Source organism: Papilio xuthus, unplaced genomic scaffold (assembly GCF_000836235.2).
Source record: "Papilio xuthus unplaced genomic scaffold, Pxut_1.1 DF828177.1, whole genome shotgun sequence".
Taxonomy (NCBI): domain Eukaryota; kingdom Metazoa; phylum Arthropoda; class Insecta; order Lepidoptera; family Papilionidae; genus Papilio; species Papilio xuthus.
Window position 1 is genome coordinate 4,144,848 of NW_013530472.1, and position 13,618 is coordinate 4,158,465.

The window sequence follows — 13,618 nt, forward strand, 5'->3', positions numbered from 1 at the left end:
TATAAAGATATAATATTTTAAATGCGAATCATCGGATGGATGGATGCTTGTTTGAAAATATCTCCAAAACGGCTCTATAGATCTCGCTGAAATTTGGTATAGATGAAGAGCATAGGCTGGAAGAACATATAAGCTAAAGATTAAGTTTACTACTAGTCTTAAATATATTTGATTTTCACATAAAATCGAACATAAAGAGGCCGTAATACCGATAGATACATGCATGAACGTATATTAAAGTTCACTAAAATAGCAATGTAATGGAACAAATTGCATTAACAATGAACTCATTTAGTATGCAAATATTCAATGTACGTAAGATTAGGTGCGGTGAAGTACATTGTTTATTACTAAACTTACATATACTATTATTATTCTATTCTACAAATTGTCTGGGGATCCTAATTCGATGTTCAAAGTCAAGTTTAGAATATACATCTTACTATTATTATAAATGCGAATGTTTAGATGCATTTTTGTTTGAAGGTGTCTCCAAAACGGCTATACAGATCTCGCTGAATTTAGAACAGATGTAGAACATAGCCTAGAAGAACACATATGCTACTAAGTTTTTTTTTAAATCCCGCGCGACAGAGTGCGGGCGACAGCCAGTGTTATTAATATAATTAATGCGAATGTTTAGATGAATGTTTGTTTGAAGATACCAGAACGGTTGCATGGATCTCGCTGAAATTTGGTATAGATGTAGAACATAGTCTGGAAGAACACACAGACTACGAATTAAGTTTTATTTTAAATCCCGCGCGGACGGAGTCGTGGGCGAAAGCTTGTACCTATCATCAGAGGACAAAACAGTTTTGCGATACCAAAAAGCTTTTCTTATTGTCAACTAATTGGCTTCCACGGTACAAATACTGATTTTGAAAAACGTAGAAAATAAAGTTTTTGTACTAGTTTTTCGCAGTGGAAACGTACTTTTACTAGTTTATTGACACAAATGTTATCTAATCGAGGAAATATCTCTCGGATATGGTGTTAAAAACCCGTTGTAATATGTTTAGCGGTTGTGTTATGTCATAGTGGTGCAAAGTATTCGATTTCGCTACTGACCTGTTCGTCAGTGACGTAATGTGATGTATCAAAAGATTAAATTATAGATGACCAGCAGTAGCCCGCGCCCGTCTGGGCGTAATCTAAAAAAGAATAAAAAAATATTAGCTAAATTAAATGATTAATCTAAAATCTCTTCATTACATGGAAGAAAAATATTCTTTATCTTTCTTAATTCTTTATTTTCGTCGACGCCTGAAGTCTATTATGAGAGACTGAGAGAGAGAGAGAGAGAAAGACTGAGAGAGAGAGAGAGAGAGAGAGAGAAAGACTGAGAGAGAGAGAGAGAAAGACTGAGAGAGAGAAAATACATCGCTCCATTTATGCCTAATACTCTCTATTCGACTTGTTATATTTTCCAGTGATATCAGTAGTCGGTACAAAATACAGAATTAAATTAATCTTTATTTTCCAGGTCACCCAAGGATCAAGGCATTCGTAACTCATGGTGGACTACTCAGCATGTTTGAGACGGTGTATCACGGTGTGCCAATCGTATCAATTCCTGTTTTCTGTGACCACGAGGCCAACGCTGCCAAAGCAGAGGTCGACGGCTACGCTAAAATATTAGACCTTCAATATTTAACCTCAGATAAACTGTACAGAGCTATTAAAGAAGTTATTGACGAACCTAAATATAGAATTGAAGTTAAAAAGCGACAAATACTTCTAAGAGATCAGAAAGAGACACCTTTGGAAAGAGCCATCTATTGGACGGAATATGTAATTAGGCACAAAGGCGCCTATCATTTATTGTCACCGGCTAAAGACCTTAACTTCTTCCAGTACTATCTTTTAGATGTTGCGTTGGCTTTCATTGTTATTTTAATTACTATTTCAGTTCTTATCGCCTTTGTTATAAGGCGCAGTTTTCATTGGCTTATCGATTACTTACAAAGTAGACGTATGGACAAATTACTTGATAATTCGAGTAATTTATTAAAAAGTTCTAAGAAACTAATTGACAGTAAGACGATAGTGAAGAAGAATTTATAAGAGAGGATTTTTTTTAATTCAGATTAGATTAACTAAGGCTCAAATTAATTTAATTATTAAATTTACTATAATATGGCATAAATTAAAAAAAACTACTTTTACTCTTAAACTTATAAAATAAAGATAATGTAAAAATGTATGAACGTTATTTAATTAAAAAAAAATTAAGAGAAAATCAGTGTTATCTAAAAAGGTCAAATTCATAAATAAAGACTATTTTCCGTCCTTTATTGCTGGTAATTATTTTTAGTCAACAGTATTTAGGAGTAAAGTTATTAAATATTTTGCTATTACCCTTTTTAATTATGTACTTATCTTTTATTTAAGTATAAGATATATAATTAATTTGTTTGATAAATCCGTTTAAAAGTATTATTTATATAAAATAGTTACCGAAAAAGTTACCATGCGAGATTGTTGGTTACCAATAATAAGTTTGGAATGAAACTTAAGTTATATTGACAAAAATTAAGTTCGATTTTTTTGTATAAAGTTTGTAAATATTTGTGTACTTATTAAGTGTAATAAAATTTTTGTAATATTTTTATATTGTGTTTTTAATTTTAAGTATTATAATATTTTAACCGACTTTCCCTCATAAATTATTTGAATAATACATAATACTTAACTTATTTTTTATTTAGGTAAGTTATACTTAAGTTAAAATCTATACAGATATGCAAACATAAGACCTGATATAATTTATAAGCAAAAAGGCAAACATGCAAATTTGCTCTTACGAAAATGTAGGTACAAGGATATATTATTTTTAAAGACTGTCGTGTATTTATTTAGTATTTATAATACATAGTTGTTGTACACGGAACAAACGGATTTATTTAAGACTTTGAAGTTTTAAGTAAAATAAACATAAGTGAACATCATATTTTTAGTATTTAAATTACAGAAGTATATTTTGTTTTAATATGGTACCTAGTAACAGAATGTAAGTAAGAATTTGTAGTATTGTCAGGATATTCTGGGAATTATAACATATGGCGTACTAATAGAAGATTTCCTTTTCGACCCTTTTACGGAAACTTACAGACCTTGTTAGAAAATTTAGTATTTCCCTACCAGCCGAAAAGTTGTAAGAAAGAAATATTCAATTCATTGCATTGAAATATCACTTTTTTATTTTGCATTTCGTATATTTAATTAAGGAAATTATATAATAATTTGAATGCTTCGTTTGAATATTGTGCTCATATTTTTTTTTATTAAAACTAAGGAAACTAATTGAAATTCCTAAAACTTTCTCTTTGAACGCATTTTAAAATAATTAGAGCGCGTAATACTGCAACAGTAATATAATAAGTTATATGATGCAAATATTGCTTGCACTATGACCTTACGTAGATTATTAAAACTTTTTAAAGAGTTTGTTTTTAAATTTCAATAATTACTGATCAACAACCATAAACAATAACTAGGTCAAGGTTAGAAATCTGACAGTGACAACTAAGGAACAAGGAAGGCAATGAAAGCGCGGGAAATAGAAATTAATTACAACAGAGTAATTTATCAAAATTCACCAAATACAAACACCGCTAATTATTTACTCTTTGTTGGATGAAACCATGTCTTTATTTATGAAAGAGATGTAAGAAAACGTCTATCTCATTTGTTTTTGAGAAGAGAGAAAGGGAGAGAAAATAATGTTTTTTACAAGTATTCCGGAACAAACCGGTATGATTTATTTTTTATTGTTTTTGCTTATTATATGTCAATCCATTTCATACTTTTGTGTTGCAACTTGTAATTGTTGTGATTCCAAAGTTTTCTGTGTTCACTTCATTAAGTACCTTTTGTCTTTTACAACAAAAATGTCCTCTAAAATTTAACATTTCAACTGAATTATATTTTGTTTGATAAACTATTATAAAGTGCTTTGTCACAAGGAACTTGTTAACAACTTCCATGGCTGAGACATGTAATAATGAAAACTTAGCGAGAAGTTTAAATTGCAACTTTGACATATCCTAAAATATTCAAAACGATTTATATGTAAGTCAAGCGGTTTAAAATAGACTTTATCATCATCAGCTCACTATACGTTCGCAGTTATGGACTCGGAGCCTACCCTAAGTTAGGAGTGTCTAGGTCATAGTGGCTCAGTGCTTTCAATTTCTTCGCTGATATCTTACAGGTTGCATCACGATCTTTTCCTTCACCGTAAGAAGTAAAATAGTAGTAGAGATAAGAAGTTAAATAAGTCTTAAAGAGCTATCAATTAATTCTCTAACCGTTGGTTTCCTAGACCAAAATCTCTGTAGAAAACATATCGTCCCTATCATTATCTGTTACAAAACAGAGATGACAATATGTTTTAAACAGATGTTTTGGCCTCGGAAACTCAGGGTAATTGAGTTCTCAAAAGTCATTTGACGTATCATCATCAACCTGCGCTTATCCCTATTGAGGGTCGGCACAGTATGTACTACTCCTCCATACATCATATCCAATTCTACCAGGGGGTAGAATTGGATATGATCCTACGCATATCCTCTTTCACACAGTCATTTCATACTTAATTTGTTCTTCCTCTACCTTTGTAGCAGTACATTCAATCTCATTACGTTTCATTGTAACATTGTTTAACTTATTTTTTTTTGTATGTACTGTGTTAAGTAAATATTTATGTAAATATGTACGTCTGTTGCTTTCGGGATAGTTAATTTATGTTAACACAAACAACGACGTTTATGAACGACGTCCAAAAAAAATGCACGAGTTATTTTCCCGTGAGCATTCCCTTGAGGTAATAGTCGGTGAATTTGTACTACACTCACGAATTTGCTTAAGGAAATTAGCAATTTTTACATTTTCTTTTCGTCTTAACCTTGGTATTTTACTGAGTTTATTAAGGATTTTTTTTTACATTTAATGTCAATTGATTAGATTTTACTAATGGATATATGGATGTTTGTCAAAAGGTAACCCTATAAGAACATATAGGCTACAAATATTTTTTTTGATTCGGCGCTGACCGTGCCGTGGTCGACAGCTAGTAATTAACATATCAACTTAGTACAACACATTCACATATTCAGTGAAGCCTAATATTTAGTTCTTTGAGAATTACATTAATTAAATTTACCAATAAAACACATTTTTATATAACTTTAAACATTTATTTAACAGTGTTCGTGTAAGGTTATATACTATAAAACTAATTACTGATATTACCATCGAATTATATGTAATTTAGTAAACTTATTGCCTTTGCTTATATATTGTGAATATTAAAAATACTAAACTTATATAATGTGAAGGTATTTAGTGATTGTATAAATATTAATCATTGATTTTTGTTATAGACTATAAAAATTACGACACTAAGAAAAAAAGTGACTACATTTTCAGTATAAATCGTATCAAATATCTTGGTAGCACAAGTTCATCTGAGCGCTCCGTAGTTCCATTGTGTTTTACGCTGCGATTCGTGGATGACCGATGTTCGGAGCAGGCAAGATATTTGACAACAGCTATAAGCCTTCAATCGAACAAACCTTCAAATATTGAATTATATTGTGGAAACTAAGTTTCTAAGAAAAATAATGAAAAAATTAGGCCACGCACACACTTTACCGACCGGCTTAAGTGTTACTTTCACACGAAGGTAGCGCAACAGACAGATTAACACAGTAAGCAGTATTGTACTGTCAAAAGCTCTTCGTAAATGTTCTGTCTTTTGTAAAAGTATGTCGGGCCTTCTAGCGTATTAAATATTACATTTCTACTTTGGGAGGTTCCCGAGCTTCTCCGATGACGCTTATTTCTCTTTGTTCTGTTTCCTCTGGTCTTATTTTAGCCGCTGAGTCGGAACCATTCGATACCGCGAAATGCATGATTTTATCTGTCAAAAGAAATTGTACCTATATTATACTCGCTTGAGTTGGCACACAGAACACAAGTGTACTGTTATCCCCGATATGCCAAATTCAGGGTACAATACCTTCATGATTGGCATTTAAAGAGGTTTTTAGAGTTACATCATATGATGTTATATAAATATTAAAAAAAAAAAAACAATTTTTTTTATGTTTCTGTTAAGTAAAAGTCGATTCAAATAAGTCCAAAATCGATGAGGTTTTTTTCGGTTATTCGCAAGTTTCTTTTCTTGTTACTCCGGTTGATATACATTAGTTTGAACATTAAATTATTGCTTTGATAAAGATTGAATATTTGTTCTATATTAATATGCTTGAAATATTACACATATTCAGTGAAGCCTAATATTTAGTTAGCAAGTAACTAGTATAAGGCCGCGGCGTTCGTGACAAGCGGCGCGGCGTTACAGGCGGAGCGATTTTATCAAACGTATAGCACAATACAGAGATGCGTACGAAATAGTGTAAGCGTATTTTGTCTACGTCCCCCGCGCTCGTCGCCTTTGTGTCATCACCCTAAGGGTTGTTTCGCATTAATTTTGTAATTTTATGGTAATTTTGTTCTTAATTATATTATGAATGGAAGAAATATTATTCGGCACAAAAATGTTTAACTAATTTATTCGCTTTTAATTTTCTATCATCAGATAAATTATGTTCAAGATGAATAAAAATTACGAAATATATTTCTAAAATGTTTGTCGAAGTAAAGAAAGAAATGATGAATAGACATAATACGATTGTCTGATAATTTCCTGAATTTAAAAAATGTTGATTTGTTATTTTTATCAGATTCGAAGTAACATTGAATTTGAAATAAAATTATTGTCAATCAGATATAGAACATAAGTAGAACATATAGGCTACTAATTAAGTTTAGTTTTCATAAATGAAATTGAGGGGGTGCTACATATTACATAAACTGATCACAATACACATTTGGAAATATTTTGTGGATTTTTTTCTAAAAGCTTTTTTTAAGCTAAAACTGACTAAAGTTTTATTAACTTATGGTTATATATAAACGTATATTAGAAATTGAAAGTTACTAATGCTACTAGAATTAGTTAATGAACTACGTAAGTATATATTATTACCTTTATAATGAAAAAGCAGACATGCCATTGCTGTGAGTAATCCAGATGACACCAACAACCATCGTAGCACACCCACAACGCGTTTTGGTATAAACAATTGATGTTTTAACATATTTGTGAATGTTTTATTAAGCGCTAGACCCTGTAAGAATTATATGAGACCACTACTTTGTTTTTATCTTTCTACTTATCTTATAAATAAAATTCTCGTGTCACAATTTTCATTCCCATACACCTCCGAAACGGCTTGACCGATTCTCATGAAATTTTGTGAGGATATTGAGTAGGTCTGAGAATCGGCCAACATCTTAAATCTTTTTTTAGTCGCGGGCGACAGCTAGTTAATATTATAAATGCGAATCTTTAGATGTTTGTTTGAAACTATCTCCAGTACGGCTGCATGGATCTTGCTGCAATATGGCATACTTGTAGACCACTACCAGTCGCCCACGACTCCGTCCGCCAGGAATTAAATAACAAAATAATTAGTAGCCTATGTGTTCTTTCAGACTATGTTCTATATGTATGCCAAATTTCATCGAGATCTGTTCAGTCGTTCTGGAGATATCATCAAACAAACATCCAGCCATCTTAACATTTTCATTTATGTTATTAGTATGATAGTCTGGAAGAACACACAGGCCACTAATTAAGTTTTTTTAATTTCGCGCGGACGGAGTTTTTTGTTCACACACAATTTCATATACATTTTATTAACTTTTAAATAGTAGTTGCCACTTTTTGCTAAAACATTTCTTAATTTTTTCTTTGTATTAAAATTTTTGCTTTTAAAGAAGATAATTTCGTTAGGATCTAAAGTTAGTAATTACCTCCTCGATCCAGAACAAAGGTACAATAGTGTCAGGTAAATCTTTGCACAGCTCCATTTTTTCTGTTTTCACCAATTTTATATTAAATTGGACTCGTTGTCTAGCAACTAATGGTGTGCCTGTGATCTGAAATCAGAAATACGATAAAGATCCAGAATGAACGTTCCACATTGTTCCATAAACTTTTCCAAGGTTGCGAATCTGACTTACTTATTCTAATTAACTACTAACTAAAGTGAAAATAATGTCTCACAAAAGTTTAAATCTTACTAATATTTTAAATGCGAATGTTTGGATGGATGGATGGATGTTTATTTGAAGGTATCTCCAAAACGGATGGACGGATGTCCATGAAATTTGGCGCTCATATAGATCATAGTCTGGAAGGACACATAGTCAACGGTTTTTTTTTAATTCCGCGCGGCCGGAGTTATGGGCGACTTGTAATCCATGTTTTATACGCACCGGTTCAAAATCAATTGATATCTCGTGTTCATTAACATCAGGATTCAGTCCCTTCACAGCTTCTCTAATCTTAGGATCACAGTCTAAGAAATGTGGTAATGAGACGTACATTGGAGCTCCCATACATTTCATTAGATCCATCAGTCCTTTGGCCGGGCAAGTGTCCGGGCTGTCACAATAGCATTGAAGCTCAGGGTCGTTCGCATAATCTCCGATGTTAGCGATGTACCGGTTGGTTTTGATTCCACTGTACGAAGACGGCTTTTGGAACCATGGTTTAAAAGATCTGTTAGACAACGATTAGTAGTAAGTAATAACATGCACGGAACATACTTGTTAAAGTTATTTTTGATGTTATTACTTCTTGACATTATTAGTCAGAATAATTTGGCGCGAATGGCGCGCGTTACTAAGTCAAGTGTGAGATTGCTTAGTAAGGGGACACAAACGTTGACAATAAATACGCCGATAGACCGGCACAGTGACGGATATTCCTCCTAACCTACGTACTTGTTAACAAATTTTGGAAACTTAAGTATAGTTAATTCAAGAAAGTCCTCCTTCAACAATAACCTTCTAAGAGGATATTTTAAATCTTAATGAAAATAAAAAAAAAATCACATAATATACCTGCATAAATCCCCAGAAAACGATTCAAGACGATCGCTCTGTGTCAAAAATGGAGGGAACACAGTACCATCTGTACCCTCGTACTCGTTACATTGATCTCTGAACATTTCCATCTTGGGTTTGCCATCGATTGCTATTACTTTGCCGACATCCATTACGTTGTTCATACCTCTCATGACTGTCACAACATGACTATCAGTAGTGCCATTGCGCTAGAACATGAAACAATTATATCTTGAAAGTAATTGATTGGTACATATCTGGTAGCAGATTAAAGTTAACGCCCAGACATCTAAAGTTGTTCCTCCCTCCTTTAAGTACTTTTTCATATACATTGGTAGACGAAGAACTTACATTTGTTCCAATATTAAAGGGACTTGAATCAGAAAGTCAAAATTTTGAAGAACGGGGTAGCCTATTTGGGGCTCATTTTATTAGCCGAATGCTGGTTTGTGTCCTTGTGGCAGATAATTTAGCTGAGAACTTACCATGCCGAATAAAGAGAAAACATATTGATTATTCGGTCCAAAAATTAGGGTATTAGCTGCTTCTTTCTTTAGTGCGGTGCAAAGAGCTTTAGGCGCAAACTCCGTTCTTGCGCAGTTAATGACGATGCCTCTAAACAATAAATCCAAAGCTTTGGCCCGAATAAAAATGTCGGGTGGATTTTCGAAAATGCCATTAAAAGCTTTTCCGATCATGTTGAGCATCGCTGGCTTATCGCGGATTACTACTCCTATCGTGGCCTGAGACAGATAATAATAAATTAGAAATTGAAAAGAAATTATAACCGTTTGTTATATTATAAAAAGTTTTCTTTAGGTTCAATATAAATCTTACTAATATTGTAAATGCGAATTTTTCGATGGATGGATGGATGGTTGTGTGAAGATATATTCGAAACTGCTGAGGGATTTCGATGAAATTTGCCATACATATAGAACATAGTCTGGAAGAACACATAGACTGCTAATTGTGTTTGTTTTTAATTCGACCGCTAGTCGGATCATAAAAAATTGACCATAATTGAATATATTGATTAAATAAATTAACCAAAAAATTTGAAAGTTTATCAGACAAATAATCTGGCTTTGAAACATGCCTCTCCTCTATCAACTGCTGTTGCCAGTTCTTAACTCTTAACGATCTGGAAGCGTCAATTCTTCATGATAATAGTAAGAGCACATTACCATCATAAACGGATGTGGCAAAACAACGAGCTCTTCTCCCGTCAGACCTGGTCCAGATAGTTCTTTCTTGAAGTAAAAACTGTCCAGTCTCTTATAAGTTATTGTGTCAGAGTCATCGTGATCTTCTACCTCTACTTTCTCCTTCCATTCTCTGTACAATAGGTTTTACAATTACGCGACCTTTCTAAGATATTTTAAGAATAATCTTTCACATTACCTTCAGACTAATCTTAATAGATACAAAATCATAATTCCAGTCAGTGGTGTATGGAATTGAAAGTCGACAATCACGTGACTCATCGAAACTTATTGTCAGATCCATATATTTTTTAAGTTCGTTAACGAATCAAAACGGAGCGAATGCATTTTCTAATCCCTCATTACTCAAAAAGCATAATTCAATTCATGGTAATCTCCTATTTATACTTCTTGTTAATAATTCCATGACTTTTTTAAAAACTAATTTATTCCATTTCATAAACTGTCGTAAGGTCTTTAACTACAACGGTATGATTTCTACGCAATACTTTATAGTTCACAAGAATCAAGGTTTGGCATTTGAAAAATATAGTAACAGCAATTTTTCTATCGATTGCGGTGAATAATAAATGCATTTTAACCTCTGTTGTTAACGTCTCGCGTAAATTATTTATAGCCTGACATATTGTTCTAGTTATTGTGATACAGCTAAATAAAATCCTTAAATAATCTACAAAAGAGCTCATACCATAAATTCATATGACCGACATATCTCGTTAAAAAGGTTTAACATTTTTTTTTGTCTTTTGACGCATTCTCGTCTACTATTTATTACTAATATTATAAATGCGAATGTTTAGATGGATGTATGTTTGAAGGTATCTTCGGAATGTCTGCATGGATGTCGTTGAAATTTGGCATATATATAGAACATAGCCTGGAAGAACACATAGACTACTAATTATGTATGTTTTAATTCCGCGCGGACTGAGTCGCGGACGATAGCTACTTATTTGATAATACTCCAATCAATTTCGTGTCAAAGATAATATTTTAAAGAAAATATAGAAGAATTCGGGTGATATTTTAACTATCAATTTTTTTTTAATTCTTCAAAAATTCCAAAGAAGTTTAAATTAAAAACTGACATAAACAAAAGAATTGAAAACTGAAAAAAAAAGTTTGTTCGAGAAGCGTAATTTAAAAATGATAGACAGGACTTTAATGAATGTCTTGGATAAATAATGACTGGATTGTACGAAGGTTTTTATTAACATCCATACAACTTGTTATTATTTACAAAGAACACGTTGTATCGTGTAATTGGAATATAAAAAAGCAAACATAAAAACATACGTATAATTTGAAAATATTAGTAGACAATGTATAAAAATCGATAATACAAGCTGTGAACTACAACGTTAAATCTTACTTATAAATGCGAATGTTTAGATTGATGGATGTTTGTTTGAAGGTATCTCTAGAACTGCTGAACAGATCTTGATGAAATTTGGCATACATATAGAAAATAATCACGACGAACACATAGGCTAATTGTGTTTGTTTTTCATTTCGCACATACGGAGTCGCGGGGGACAGCAACTTAAAGATAATATTAAAGATGACAAATAATAAAAATTTGTTACTCAAAATAATACGGTCCAATTTCCTTTACGATTGGAATCGCCCCTTTTTGCACTTCCTCGGCATTTGTATAATTAAAAAGGTATATCTTAAAATCCAAAGGAAACGGTATCTTTTGCCACATCTTTCGAACATCAGTTTTCGGCGACAATGCCATTTCCTAGAAAAAAAAAAAAGATTTAAAAAATTAATTTAAAAAAAAGAAGAATTAAGTTTAATATGCGTTACAATATTTGTTTCGTATTTCATCACGTCATATTACTTGTCTATTTTATCCTACTTTATGTGAAGTTAGTCGGAGACACCCCGACAAACTGGACAAATCGGTTGTTGTTGGAAAGATAGATAGTCACGGGGTCGATCACCTACCCGCTGGTCCGATCAAGTGCAGGCTATATTGGGACTTAATATCACGACTGCCCTGAGACAAACCGAAGACAGGACGGCGTGGAGGCAGCTGGTCGACACAGCCATAAAAGCATATCAAGACAAGCACGACCTTCAGTAATGAAGAATACGAAGAAGAATGTGCAGTTAGTACAAAAGGGTTTTATCCTACAAATTGATTATTTCAGTTGTCACTTTCTTCATGTTATTTTCATGGAATAAATCTATCATTTCTCAGGCTCCTCTGCAGGTATATCCCTCCATATTCATATTTAAAGTCCAGGGGGTTTGACAAACTGCATTCACTCTGAATCAATTCCAGAACGAGCTTCAAAAATGCATGGAGCTAATAAAAACTTTTGATAAGTCACGTGATTGTGGCGCGTCAGTTCCATACATTTTTGAAGTTCGCTATGGAATCGCTCGAATGCATTTTGTCTCATACTTCTCTTCTTGCTTCTTACACTTCTTTTGTTTCTTAAAGAGAGTGATTGACAAGAAAAATAATGGTAGTTTTTTTCTTTTTCTTAATTTATACGTTCCAAATTTGAATATAAGCAAAGTTACCGTGAAATATTTTGTAGTGCTTAAAAATATCGCGGAATTCGCAGTCAGTTTCAATTAATCTCAACCGATGGTATAGACGTAATTCGCTTTAATTGCTCTTTCTACTCCTTAATTAAAATGTGTAGCCAATATTAACCTTGCGGGAACAGTATTTGGACGTCGAGGGAAATTGTGTATTGCGTTTTAATTACCCTTTCGATGTATATTTATCATTATTTAAGAAAAATCAACTTTTTATTAATTTGTTAAGATAAAAATATTGTTTATTGTAAAATTAGGTTGTTGTAGAAATTTTGTAACCATATTTTTGAAATTAAATTTCGTATTTAAAAGTAAATCTACTAAAATTAATTTATAATTTCAATTTTTGCTACAATATTTTTACGTTTTTGTTAAAAATATGTACCAAAACATATGTTTAAAGTGAAACTCACGTTAAAAATTCTGAATGTGTTTTGAAATTACGTTTTCTAATATGTTCGTATTCATGTACAGTCAGCGTCATATAGATCGTAACAGACAAGATATGCAAATATATAGGTACATCAAAAGTAATCAATTATATCGGTACAACAAAAGTCCTCAAAATAATAGATACATTCACCCTGCTCAAAAACATCGGTACATACACAGCGTCAAATATATGAGTACATGCAAGATGCTCATAAATATCGTAGCAGCCACAGCGTCATAAGTAACGAAGCAGTCAAGGTGCGCAAAAATATCGGTACATTTGACAACATTGAACTCTATCTCTATATATTTGTGATACAATTTGGAATAAACTACTTCTGTTACATTCATTTGACACTTTGCATCAAACCATTTTTCAAAATTTACTAAAAGTGTTCGACGCGGATGACAGATAT

General features: G+C 32.4%; 2 protein-coding genes across 2 annotated transcripts in view; one reads left to right on the plus strand and one right to left on the minus strand.

Moving 5' to 3' along the window:
- The window catches only part of Ugt50B3 (UDP-glycosyltransferase family 50 member B3), a 36,634-nt gene extending 34,020 nt beyond the window's left edge, over positions 1 to 2,614 (plus strand). Inside the window, exon 7 of the mRNA XM_013306814.1 lies at positions 1,487 to 2,614. Within this exon, the coding sequence (XP_013162268.1) occupies positions 1,487 to 2,067 (581 nt within the window). The 3' untranslated portion in view covers positions 2,068 to 2,614. The remainder of the gene's footprint in view (positions 1 to 1,486) is intronic.
- A 3,099-nt stretch (positions 2,615 to 5,713) lies between these two features.
- Positions 5,714 to 13,618, minus strand: part of Aox2 (aldehyde oxidase 2) — a 20,322-nt gene continuing 12,417 nt past the window's right edge. The window contains exons 20-27 of the mRNA XM_013306813.1: positions 11,798 to 11,955; positions 10,173 to 10,323; positions 9,471 to 9,728; positions 8,983 to 9,194; positions 8,353 to 8,638; positions 7,888 to 8,013; positions 7,058 to 7,199; positions 5,714 to 5,926 (exon numbers count right to left, since the gene is read on the minus strand). Of these exons, the coding sequence (XP_013162267.1) occupies positions 5,799 to 5,926; positions 7,058 to 7,199; positions 7,888 to 8,013; positions 8,353 to 8,638; positions 8,983 to 9,194; positions 9,471 to 9,728; positions 10,173 to 10,323; positions 11,798 to 11,955 (1,461 nt within the window). The 3' untranslated portion in view covers positions 5,714 to 5,798. The remainder of the gene's footprint in view (positions 5,927 to 7,057; positions 7,200 to 7,887; positions 8,014 to 8,352; positions 8,639 to 8,982; positions 9,195 to 9,470; positions 9,729 to 10,172; positions 10,324 to 11,797; positions 11,956 to 13,618) is intronic.